Source organism: Pseudophryne corroboree, chromosome 6 (genome assembly GCF_028390025.1).
Source record: "Pseudophryne corroboree isolate aPseCor3 chromosome 6, aPseCor3.hap2, whole genome shotgun sequence".
Lineage (NCBI taxonomy): Eukaryota > Metazoa > Chordata > Amphibia > Anura > Myobatrachidae > Pseudophryne > Pseudophryne corroboree.
In genome coordinates, this window is record NC_086449.1 from 526,420,665 (window position 1) to 526,433,553 (window position 12,889).

Consider the following 12,889-nt stretch of genomic DNA (forward strand, 5'->3'; position numbering starts at 1 on the left):
CCTTGTCTCACAAGAGCCCTTACCTGATCTTCCATGAAGATAGGGCGGAGTTGAGAACTCGCCAACATTTTCTTCCGAAGGTGGTTTCATCTTTCCACATAAACCAACCTATTGTGGTGCCAGTGGCTACTGACACGTTCACTGAGTCAAAGTCTCTAGATGTGGTTAGGGCTTTGAAGATTTATGTCGCTAGAACAGCTCAGATACGGAAAACAGAGGCTGTTTGTCCTGTATGCTCCCAACAAGATTAGGTGTCCTGCTTCCAAGCAGACCATTGCGCGCTGGATCAGAGGTACGATTCAGCACGCTCATTCTTTGGCTGGTTTGCCGTTGCCGAAGTCGGTGAAGGCCCATTCTACTAGGAAGGTGGGCTCGTCCTGGGCGGCTGCCCGGGGGGTCTCGGCATTACAACTTTGCCGAGCAGCTACTTGGTCAGGGTCAAACACTTTTGCTAACTTTTATAAGTTTGACACTTTGGCCGATGAGGACCTCAAGTTTGGTCAATCGGTGCTGCAGGGTCATCCGCACTCTCCCGCCCGTACTGGAGCTTTGGTATAAACCCCATGGTCATGAAATGGACCCCAGCATCCTCTAGGACGTATGAGAAAACAGGATTTTAATACCTACCGGTAAATCCTTTTCTCCTAGTCCGTAGAGGATGCTGGGCGCCCGACCCAGTGCGTACTTTACCTGCAGTTTTGTTCAGTTAGTTACACAAGTTGTGTTACATTTGTTTTCACCATGTTGCTGTAAATGGTTCATGCTGTTGGCGTGTGCTATGTTGAATGACATGTTGTGCGGCATGGTTGAGGTGTGAGCTGGTATGATTCTCACCGTTAGTATAAATGTAAATCCTTAGCTCAAAATATCCGTCTCGATGGACACATTTCCTATAACTAAGGTCTGGAGGAGGGGCATAGAGGGAGGAGCCAGTTGAAAAGTCTTAAAGTGCCCATGGCTCCCGCGGAACCGTCTATACCCCATGGTCATGAAATGGACCCCAGCATCCTCTACGGACTAGGAGAAAAGGATTTACCGGTAGGTATTAAAATCCTGTTTTTTACTTAAAAGTCTTAAGAAAGTGTGTAGTTGTATACCACACTCGTTGGTACACTTACAAATCTAGGTGAAAATAGTATTGGCTTTCAATCACAAACCTAGTTTCCTCAAGTTACGATCTATTTGAATCCATTAAAAGGCCGCTACGTAGCAGCTGTAGTAGTAGTGCATGGTCACTGAGGTACTGTAGTTCACTGGTAAATTCTTCTGTAGGAACTTGTGGTGAAAGGGCTGGTGCTAATGAGGGTTTGTGTTAAGCACATGCACTATACCAGCATGGATGCCCCCTATCGGATAGTATCCATAATGACTCTAAGAAATTATGAACCACTTTCCCTTGCAAATGAGCGCTACTTTAGTCCGTTTCAGAGATACCTCACACTGCTAGGTCTGCTATAACCATACCTCAAAACATTTAGTATAGAAGAGTGACATTTGTAAAATTTTGAAAAGGTGAGCATGATCTATGAAAAGGGGGCGAGCCACGCCCCTGTTTTCGTCACTGAGGGGGCATGTCCAGCACTCTGTGAGCTGCTGGCATTCCCCCTTTCCTTCTGTCTCCAGTGAATAGACGCTGTGCGCATGCGCACACCGTCTATTCACCGCTGCTCTGTTAAGCAGGGTAGCGAGTGACAGGAGCCCCGCAAATGCCTCCCCCGCCGCAGGACAATGCAACCCGCGGGTGGGACAGCAGGACAGTCCCAAAAAAACGAGACTGTTCCGCGAAAATCGGGACAGTTGGGAGGTATGCTACAACAACTGAGTAGGATACAGGACACTATTTAGTCAGTATAATATGAAATATGTTAGGCATTGGCGAATCCAAGGGTGTAGCTACCATAGGTGCAGGGAGTGCAGCTGCTATGGGGCCCAGAGTTGAGAGGGGCCCACCCTCCCTGTCACAGTTACCTGTGTTATATAAAGTTTTCAATATTGCGTTGTACTTAAGCGCCCTTACAAACTGTTGCATTGGGGCCTACAATATATCTAGTTATGCCCTTGGACCTGCTCATTTTAATGTGGTATAAAATTAACTGGAGGACATTATAATAATGAACTGGGGTACTGTAATATGGGACAATATGAAGTGGAGGCAATATAGTGTAGCATAATATGAACTGGGGACACTGAATTTCATACTGTGATTTATGAGTACTGTGTTGATAAAATAAATTAGGGCACCATACCCTCCAACATTTTACACAGGAAAATTGGTATAAATTAGGAAAGGGGGCGTGGTCAAGGGTAAAGGGAGAGGCATAGCCATGCCTCTTTTTCTATACTTTCAATGGTAGTTTGGAGAGCCAAAAATCGGTACAGACCATAAAAAAACAAGGTACTGTACCTGCCAAAAAGGTACAGTTGGAAGGTATGAGGCACTAATATGGAGGATAAAATAAACATCTGCTGTGAAGAATTTGGGACAGGGGCCCCTTCAAAATGTTGCTATGGGGCCCACAAAGTTCTAGCTCTGCCCCTGGGCAGATCCACTGCCACTGGCTGCTGTCTGTATAGCAGTGCAGTGACTCTTCCCAGCCCCGCACGCAGCAGTGTGTCACTAAGTAACAGCAGTCTGCTCTCTCCCTGCAGCCAGCAGCATTGGGCAGGGGAGAAGTGTTAAGGGGGAATGGATCATCCTGATCTCACCCCCCCCCCCCCCCATCTCAATCCACCCCCGACAGTAATTACTGTATATTGGTGGAAGACACTTGATTTTCCCATTGTTACAATTTTTAGATTTGGTTTTAAATAAATCTTTTATTTCGGTTTATGGGTATAAACATTGGATGTCCTTCTTATTCCCGCAACTCTTGACAAAGACTGAGCAGCAGTCAAAAATGCATTGGCTGTGAGTATTTTTAAAGTGCACAAGCAGCTTACTATCCTGCTTTGCCAACTAAGTGACCGCACTGCACCCAGCCCCCCAGCCACAAGAGTGGGTCTGGTATGATATACCGGCTGTCAGGATGCTGGCTGTCACTATCCCGACAGTGGCATCCCATCTGCCGGAATACTGGCAGCGAGGCAGCGAGTCCCCTTGTGGGCTCGCTACGCTGTGGGCCTGATGGTGAGCTTCACATTTGAATCTTTTGCTACAGTATTTTCTCATCATGAGTGGGTGTGTGTGTGTGTGGGTGTGTGTGTGTGGGGGGGGGGGTTTAAGACTCAAAGGTTTGACAGACTTTAACAATCACTAAATGACTACTACAGCTACTGGTCAATATAGCCAATTATATGATATGAAGTAGATTGACTTACAGTGATGTTACAAGTTCAGCACTTCCTTATAGTACAATGACTTAAAATACCAGTTGGCTGAAACGCGTCAGTGGTTTCCCCTTGTGGTGATAATCTGTCACTAGAAATTCTTGTAGGTGAGAATGTCAATACCAGGGCTCCATCAAGGAAAACTTACCTGTAATTCTGAGATGTGAATAAAGTAAAAATAGAGCAAGTAACTGTGCACCTTGGCAAAACATGCTGCACTGCAGGTGGGCAGATGTAACATGTGCAGGGAGATTTAGATTTGGGAGGGTTGTGTGCAAACTCAAATCTCAATTGCAGTGTAAAAATATAGCTGTTCTGCATTTGCGGACTACATGCAAAGGCAGGCAGTATTTACCCTATATGCAAATAAAATAATAATAATAATAATAATAATAATAATAATAATAATGTTGCATCCTTTGCAGTGCAACATGGTTTGTCCAGGTGCACAGTTACTTGCCCTTATTTGCTTTACTCCAACCTCAGAATCCAGCCCTATGTCCAGTAGCGGTATTTGTTACATATCAGCTGGGAGTTTGGCAATGTGTTGCTATTAGTATGTAAGTGCATCTTACATTTTAGTCATCCAATAAAGATGTAATAGACCAGCATACAGTGGCATATCTATAATGGGTGCAGAGTGTGTGGTGCACATGGGCTCCTGGGTTCTGGGGGGGCCACATAGCACAACCTGCACCCATATCCTCTATACTCACCTTTCCAGAGTCCCACGTCGGCAGCACCAGTGCTACACCAATCATCAGGAAAATGGCGCAGCAGTCATTTACCTGCCATTTTGCGCATGCGCAATAGGTAAATCACCAGCGCACCATTTTCTTATTGACCTGCCAATGCACAGTAGACTGTGGCACAGTGCCAGGGTCTACTAGTGCTCACTAGAGCGCTGCCAACAGGAGAGGAGGGGGCCTTCCTGGGCGAAGACTGCACACAGCCCCCTCTTCTCTTGATGCGCCCTTAACCAGCAGGGCCGGTCCTAGACCTTGTGGCGCCCAGGGCGAAAGTTCCCGCTAGCGCCTCCCCCCCCCCACACACAAGTAAAACAGGGCAAGTGCGCACCTACGGTGTGCAACAAAAATAGGGGTGTGGCTGCACGGGGAAGGTGCGTGGTCACAGTTATGCCCCCTGTAGCTGTGCCCTCAGTAGTTGTGCCCCCAGTACTGTGCCCCCTGTGGCTGTGCCTTCAGTAGTAGTGCCCCCAGTGTTGTGCCCCCAGTAGCTGTGCCCCCAGTAATGTGCCCTCTGTAGCTTTGCCCTCAGTGGCTGTGCCACCAGCAGCTGTGCCCCCTGTAGCTGTGTCCCCAGTGCAGTGCCCCCTGTAGCTGTGCCCCGAGTAGCTGTGCCCCTATAGCTGTGCCCTCTGTAGCTGTGCCCCTGGTAGCGCCGATTAACTGAAAAAAATAAAAAATACTTACCATCCCCACTCCTGCCTCCCGACCGCTGCTGTCCTCCGTCACCGGCCGCCGGCGCCGCTCCTCGGATCTATGGAAGAGACATCATGACGTCTCTCCCATAGCACCACACAGATACTAAAGGTCAATTATGACCTCTAGCGTCTATGGCCGCTCCCACAATGCCGTGCAGTGCGCGATGACATCATCGCGCATCGCACGGCAGGCACCAGTAGCGGATCTTGCCACGGCGGCGGCGCCCTCTGGAGAGCGGCGCCCCGGTCAAAAATCCTACTTGCCCATGGCAAGATCCACTACTGCTTGCCAGCATCTTTCTCATTTGTTCACTTCTATGAGATTTATGTCAGGGAAGGTATAATTTCATCACTAATATTTGGTACTTGAATGCAATATCAGTTGGAATATTCCGAAATATAGGAGAATAATATATGTGCTACCTACAGATTTTATTGAGTGTAGTATCCACAATGAAAGTACAGTACAATACCACTGTTGAGTTTTTGAATTATAACAATTTTTATAAATGTTTTAATATGGGCAGTACGGATGGTGTAATGGTTAGCATTACCGCCTCACAGCACTGAGGTCATGGGTTCAATTCCTACCATGGCTCTACCTGTGGCCCCTCTGGGGCAGGGACTGATGTGAATGGCCAAAATATTCTCTGTAAAGTGCTGTGGAATATGTCTGCGCTATACAAATAACTGGTAATATTAATAAATAGTATGTTTAAATAGTTCACTATTTTTTTTTCTTATTTAAGATATGAGCAGTGAATATTAATCACAGGACTGCTCAACAAGTGACTGTTATTTTAAATGTATATGTGAAAGCGCAGACATTTGTACCATTTTTCTTTTTCATTTATTCGTGTAGTTAGTTTTGCCATTAGGAAATACATGAAACGGACGGCATATGTTGTCTTACGCAAGTGATTTATACAAAGTTATCCTCGGACAGAGTGATGTCATGCCAAGAGTGGAAAACTGTTTGGGATAAATATTTGAGTCCAATGAGTGAAACGCTGGGAAAATTAAATAAGGTCTTTATGTATTTTCTGTCTTAGCTAGTCATTGTGGGCCCCAGAGCAACATATGTAAGGACCCCATGTACCGCCCACTGGCAAAAAAAAAACCTCACATAGAAACAAAGGACAGACCCCCACCCCTCCTCCGGGGCCCCATAGCAGCTGCACACACTGGTTGCTCTCATGGTAGTTACCAGTAGCAGTAACCCTATGAGTCCCCTGCAAGGGCGTAGCTACCATAGGTGCAGGGAGTGCAGCTGCTATGGGGCCCAGAGCTGAGAGGGGCCCACCTTCCCTGTCAAAGTTACATGTGTTATATACAGTACATTTTTCACCATTGGTTGATACATAGGGGCCCTTACATACTTTTGTCTTGGGACCTACACTATATCTAGGGATGCCCATGTACCTGTTAATTGTAATGTGGTATAAAATGAACTGGAAGGCATTATAATGTTATGAACTGGGGCACTGTAATTTGGTACAATATGAAATGGAGGCACTATAGTGTGGCATAATATGAACAGGAGCCATTGTAATTTGCCATAATATGAACTGGGGACACTATGTCATAATATGAATTGGAGGTACTGTGTTGCACACAGTATGGTGTACATGCAGCCCTACATGGTAACATAATGGAACTAGAGCACTTCCATGGGCATAGTTTTAATTAAGGCACTACTATGGTTTGGAAAATGAACTAGGGCACTATTAGGGAAGCATAACATTAACAACTGCTGCACACAGGTGTCTTTCTAGAAGCATTGAGGCAAGGACCCCTTCAAAATGTTGCGATGGGATCCACAAAGTTCTTGCTACACCCCTGGTCCCCTGCCACAGATTGGATCATCGTCACTGATGATCTGAAGCCTACATGAGAGACAGCATTATTAAGTCACCAAGCTTCATGCACACTCTAGCCCATACAGCTAGCCCAAGGGGCCCCGGCTCAAATCAACAAACCTTTAGTGTCATAACACACACTATTATTAATGATTAAAGGAGACATAGGGGTATATTTACTAAGGTCCCGATTTTGTCCGAGATGGTGTTTTTTCTTCAAAGTGTCATCTCGGGAATTTACTAAACTCAAATCACGGCAGTGATGAGGGCATTCGTATTTTTTTGGAAGTCCTAGGAAAAAATGACGAATGAATACACCATCGGTCAAATACGCCTGGAATTTGGTAGAAATCGGTCATTTACTAAAAAGTGCAAATCACAAACACTGCCGACAATAGCCAAACACTGCCGTGAAAAAATACAAATCGTGAAAAAGTGCTAAAAAGAAACAGACCTGCTTTTTTTTACCGTGTTCGGATAGGCATGAGATCCGTGCATGTTTTTCAGTGGGAAGGGGTGGGAAAGTGTTAATTTTTCACACAAAAAAATGCGTGGGGTCCCCCCTCCTAAGCAAAACCAGCCTCAGGCTCTTTGAGCCGGTCCTGGTTGTAAAAATATGGGGAAAAAAGTGACAGGGGTTCCCCCTAATTTAAACAACCAGCACCGGGCTCTGCACCTGGTCCTGGTTCCAAAAATACGGGGGACAAAAAGCGTAGGGGTCCCCCGTATTTCTGAAACCAGCACCGGGCTCCACTAGCCAGATACATAATGCCACAGCCGGGGGACACTTTTATATTGGTCCCTGCGGCCCTGGCATTACATACCCAACTAGTCACCCCTGGCCGGGGTACCCTGGAGGAGTGGGGACCCCTTCAATCAAGGGGTCCCCCCCTCCAGCCACCCAAGGGCCAGGGGTGAAGCCCGAGGCTGTCCCCCCCATCCAAGGGCTGCGGATGGGGGGCTGATAGCCTTTTTGTCAAAAATTGAATATTGTTTTTAGTAGCAGTACTACAAGTCCCAGCAAGCCTCCCCCGCAAGCTGGTACTTGGAGAACCACAAGTACCAGCATGCGGTGGAAAACCGGGCCCGCTGGTACCTGTAGTACTACTACTAAAAAAATACCCCAATAAAAACAGAAGACACACACCTTGAAAGTAAAAGTTTAATACATACATCCACACCTCCATACACACATACTTACCTATGTTCACACGAGGGTCGGTCCTCTTCTCCATGTAGAATCCATGGGGTACCTGTTGGCAAAATTATACTCACATAATCCAGTGTTGTTCGGTCCTCTTCTTTTCTATTTGTAATCCACGTACATTGCAAAATAAAAAAACGGATACATGACCACGCACTGAAAGGGGCCCCATGTTTTCACATGGGACCCCTTTCCCCGACTGCCAGGAACCCCCCCTGACTTCTGTCTAAGAGGGTTCCTTCAGCCAATAGGGAGCGCCACGTTGTGGCACCCTCCTGATTGGCTGTGTGCTCCTGTAGTGTCTGTCAGGCAGCACACGGCAGTGTTACAATGTAGCGCCTATGCGCTCCATTATAACCAATGGTGGGAACTTTGTGGTCAGCGGTTGACCGAAAGTAACCTCACCGCTGACCACAAAGTTCCCACCATTGGTTACAATGGAGCACATAGGCGCTACATTGTAACACTGCCGTGTGCTGCCTGACAGACACTACAGGAGCACACAGCCAATCAGGAGGGTGCCACAACGTGGCGCTCCCTATTGGCTGAAGGAACCCTCTTAGACAGAAGTCAGGGGGGGTTCCTGGCAGTCGGGGAAAGGGGTCCCATGTGAAAACATGGGGCCCCTTTCAGTGCGTGGTCATGTATCCGTTTTTTTATTTTGCAATGTACGTGGATTACAAATAGAAAAGAAGAGGACCGAACAACACTGGATTATGTGAGTATAATTTTGCCAACAGGTACCCCATGGATTCTACATGGAGAAGAGGACCGACCCTCGTGTGAACATAGGTAAGTATGTGTGTATGGAGGTGTGGATGTATGTATTAAACTTTTACTTTCAAGGTGTGTGTCTTCTGTTTTTATTGGGGTATGTTTTTAGTAGTAGTACTACTACTACAGGTACCAGCGGGCCCGGTTTTCCACCGCATGCTGGTACTTGTGGTTCTCCAAGTACCAGCTTGCGGGGGAGGCTTGCTGGGACTTGTAGTACTGCTACTAAAAACAATATTCAATTTTTGACAAAAAGGCTATCAGCCCCCCATCCGCAGCCCTTGGATGGGGGGTACAGCCTCGGGCTTCACCCCTGGCCCTTGGGTGGCTGGAGGGGGGGGACCCCTTGATTGAAGGGTCCCCACTCCTCCAGGGTACCCCGGCCAGTGGTGACTAGTTGGGTATGTAATGCCAGGGCCGCAGGGACCAATATAAAAGTGTCCCCCGGCTGTGGCATTATGTATCTGGCTAGTGGAGCCCGGTGCTGGTTTCAGAAATACGGGGGACCCCTACGCTTTTTGTCCCCCGTATTTTTGGAACCAGGACCAGGCGCAGAGCCCGGTGCTGGTTGTTTAAATATGGGGGAACCCCTGTCACTTTTTTTCACATATTTTTACAACCAGGACCGGCTCAAAGAGCCCGAGGCTGGTTTTGCTTAGGAGGGGGGACTCCACGCATTTTTTTTTCAAGATTTTAACAATTATTTATTTTTTAATAAAGGTGCACAATGAAGCCCAGCACGGATCTCACAGATCCGGCCGAGATTCATTGTGTTAAAGTCGGCAGTGTTTTACAAGTCACTCACGTAAAACACTGCAAAAAAATACGAATGACATCGACATCGGTAAATACGAAAATGCAGAATACGACAGCTTAGTAAATTAGTCGTAATAAATTCAAAAAGTTGCAACTTTACACTTTCGATGTCATTCGTGATTGAACTTTAACCTCAATCGGGAAAGTACGAATTTTAGTAAATATACCCCATAGATTATTAATATACACTGGGATGATGTCTTATTGTTTGGTCACTTGGCGCACTACCATGTGCCATATTATGAACTCAGCGTGGTGCCTAGAAGGGAGGAAGTACAAAGCACATTCATGCACCTGGGCCCACCACTCACAAGATCCGCCACTGGTAGTCACTATCTTATCTCCTGGGTTTCTGTCTTCTGCTTTTTAAACTTCAGAAAAATTGTTTATTGTGATGGACAGACAGATTTCCAAAATGCATGGCTCCAATCAGAGCTGTTTAAATGGTTCCCTGGAGCAAATGGTATAACTAAAAAGGTGGAACAGTCTTCTGTGTGTTTTTCACTACCTAGCTAATAAGAAAGCCTATGTGGAGAGGGACACACAGACATACTGCATATTATAATGAAGACCATCTTGCCTGTCACCGTTGTGTATGAAATTTGGACACCAAGTCCTGCACAAATAGATGGGGTTATTATTAGTAAGCACTGAACAGGCCAGACATTATCATCTTTTTGTAGTAGTATTGCATAATGGTTGCATCATACTTCTGGGCTTTTGGTGTCATTTATAGCCTGATGTTGAGCAAGATGCCACCATAGGAGATGGCATCTGGTACTTGTAACAGTTACAGTACATAAAAGCTTTAGACAAAACATACTTAAAACATTCATGCTACCAACCTGAAGCCTTGTGTGGAACAGTTCCCAATAATGGTATGTTAACGGTTGGATCAGCCATGATTGCTTTATCCAGAGAACGAAGAGACAGGAACTCGTAAAAGTATTCTGCCTGTAACACAAAGCATCCAAGTACTATAATAGCATATTTATTTATTACAAGTTATTTATATAGCGCACGTATATTCCACAGCGCTTTACAGAGCATATTTGGCCATCTCCATCAGTCCCTGTCCCAGTGCAGCTTACAATCTATATATTCCCTACCACATGTACACGCACACACACATTCATGCTAGGGTTCATTTTGTTGGGGACCAATTAACCTACCGGTATATTTTTGGATTGTGGGAGGAAACCAGAGTACTGTGAGGAAACCCATGTAAGCAGGGGGAGAATAAACTCCACATAGTTAGGGCCATGGTGGGAATCGAACCCATGACCTCTGTGCTGTGAGGCAGTAATACTAACCATTACACCATCCATGCTGCCCGGATGATGTACATTACCTGACTCATAAAGGATAGCTAAGTGCCAGTAATAAAGATGTCATAGTTTGAAATTACAGTTTCTACAGATGTCAGATTAGAGGGTACAGAATGTTTTTTTATATATTTCTTCTTACAATGTGGATATCCCCACTCAAGCACTCATTAAGCATATACTCAATGCAGCCAATTGTGCCGTAGCTGCTAATTGGAAAAAAGTAGATTCCCCCTCCTCTGCACAACACAACCTTTGATCTAGAATATATCCTCACATATTTGATGGAATTTGGACTGCCTGGATCTCTTATCATGAGGCTCACACTTGACGTTTCTTTAGTTCTTGACTACGCTTTTTTAACCAACACTCTTCCTCCCACTTAATTTTTCTACCCTTAAAAAAATCATTGCCCTCCATCCTTTCCTCCTTTCTCAGACTTTCCCTATTCTTCCTACACCATACCAGCCTCTTTTGGCATCTCCCATCTCTCTGTTCTACCCTACTTTCATTCTACCGTAGTTCACACATGACAGCATTTACGCTTTTGTTCTACCCTATCCGTTTTATGCTATTGAGATTATCTTTGGAACTCTTGCTTTTGTCATTTAACTGCTTGTTATGTCTTATTACCACGGTTTTGGTTGGTTTTCCTCGTGGTGTGATACTAAACCTCTCGGTTATGTTTTTGATGCTTGTAAAGCGACTTTGAGTCCTGCTGGAGAAAAGCGCTATATAAATAAAATTATTATTATTATTATTATTAAAAACTTCTATAAAAACATGTTAAAAAATAAAAATGCACACATTTTGTGTAATACAGTCCTTACTCACTGAAATCCCAATCCCAAAAATAAAGACAGCCATTCAGGGCTCCAGATCGGCTGTGTAGCCCATAAGCAAGCTGGCTGCCACAGCTCCTACCAAGAGGCTAGGAAATCTCTGTCTTTCAATGGAGATGCTGGCCTCAGCACCCCTCAAAATGGAGACAACACACCTCCATTTTGGGAAAAGGAGACCATCGCCACCCTCTCCCCACCCCAAAACATCTCCAGACTGCCAATCTCATGACGTCTGCAGCCGTAGTACATCCTTCGACAAAGAACATGTACTGCAAATGCGCAGTACAGGTCCTTTGTATAAATGTGTCGGGGATGGGGGGGTTATTCCCTTGGGGACTGGACACGACACAACATACATGGGAATATTGGACAACACTTTTTATTACATTTCTTAATAGCAGGCCACAACAGCTCGAGGCACCAGAGATGTGTTGGTTTTACCCACAACACATCTCTGGTGGCAAAATTTATTTTTTAGACTGTAACTATTAAATTTGTGTGCCCTAAAAAGATTACTAAACGTCAACTTCAAAAACTTCCTAAACGTCAGCTTCATTTTTAGCACAGCAATTTCGAGTTGAGTTTGCCCCTCTCAAATCTAAATCTCTCTGCATATGTTACATCTGCCTCATCTGCAGTGCAGCATGGTTGTGCCAAGGTGCAAAGTTACTAGCTCTTTATTTTTTCTTTGCTCCCTTCAGTCACTGTTATGCTCCCATCCAGGGCCGGCGCCACCACTAGGCAGCTTTAGGCAGCTGCCTATGAGCGCTGGCCACTGGAGGGCAGCGCTGCACGCTGCCGATGAAAGAGTGCTTAGTTTATTCCCCTAGCTCAGCTGAGCTTCACAGCTGAGCAGGGATGCTGCACCTTCCTCCCGCCCTCCGCGATGATACCCTGCATATTCCCACCCAACACCATGACAGCACCCTCCGAGTCCCGCATGTTAACCTCCCTCTCTCCCGCGATTACATGCCACCCGCCCCGCCCGTGATTACCCGGCCACCCGCAATTACATGCCGCCCGCCCGTGATTACCCGGCCGCCCAGGATTACATGCCGCCCGCCCTCCTGTGATTACCCGCCCGCCCGCGATTACATGCCGCCCGCCACACGCCCCGCGATTACATCCCACCCCCCTCTCCCGCATGTTACCCACTACCCCTTCCCATGCTGGTAGCGGCGGAAGTGAGCCGGCAGCGGAGGGCGGAAAATGTTCATGGTGGAGCACATGAAGGAGGTGTTGCAGAGCCGACGGTGTGTGAGGCCGCCATCCGCACATGTCTTCCGCCGCTGCTGCTA

The 12,889-nt window shown here is 46.3% G+C and overlaps 1 protein-coding gene across 2 annotated transcripts in view; it reads right to left on the minus strand.

Moving 5' to 3' along the window:
• WIF1 (WNT inhibitory factor 1) overlaps nucleotides 1-12,889 on the minus strand; it is a 151,525-nt gene that overhangs the window by 103,097 nt on the left and 35,539 nt on the right. For both annotated transcript variants that reach the window (XM_063930491.1, XM_063930490.1), the window contains exon 3: nucleotides 10,270-10,378. In XM_063930491.1, the coding sequence (XP_063786561.1) occupies nucleotides 10,270-10,378 (109 nt within the window). The remainder of the gene's footprint in view (nucleotides 1-10,269; nucleotides 10,379-12,889) is intronic.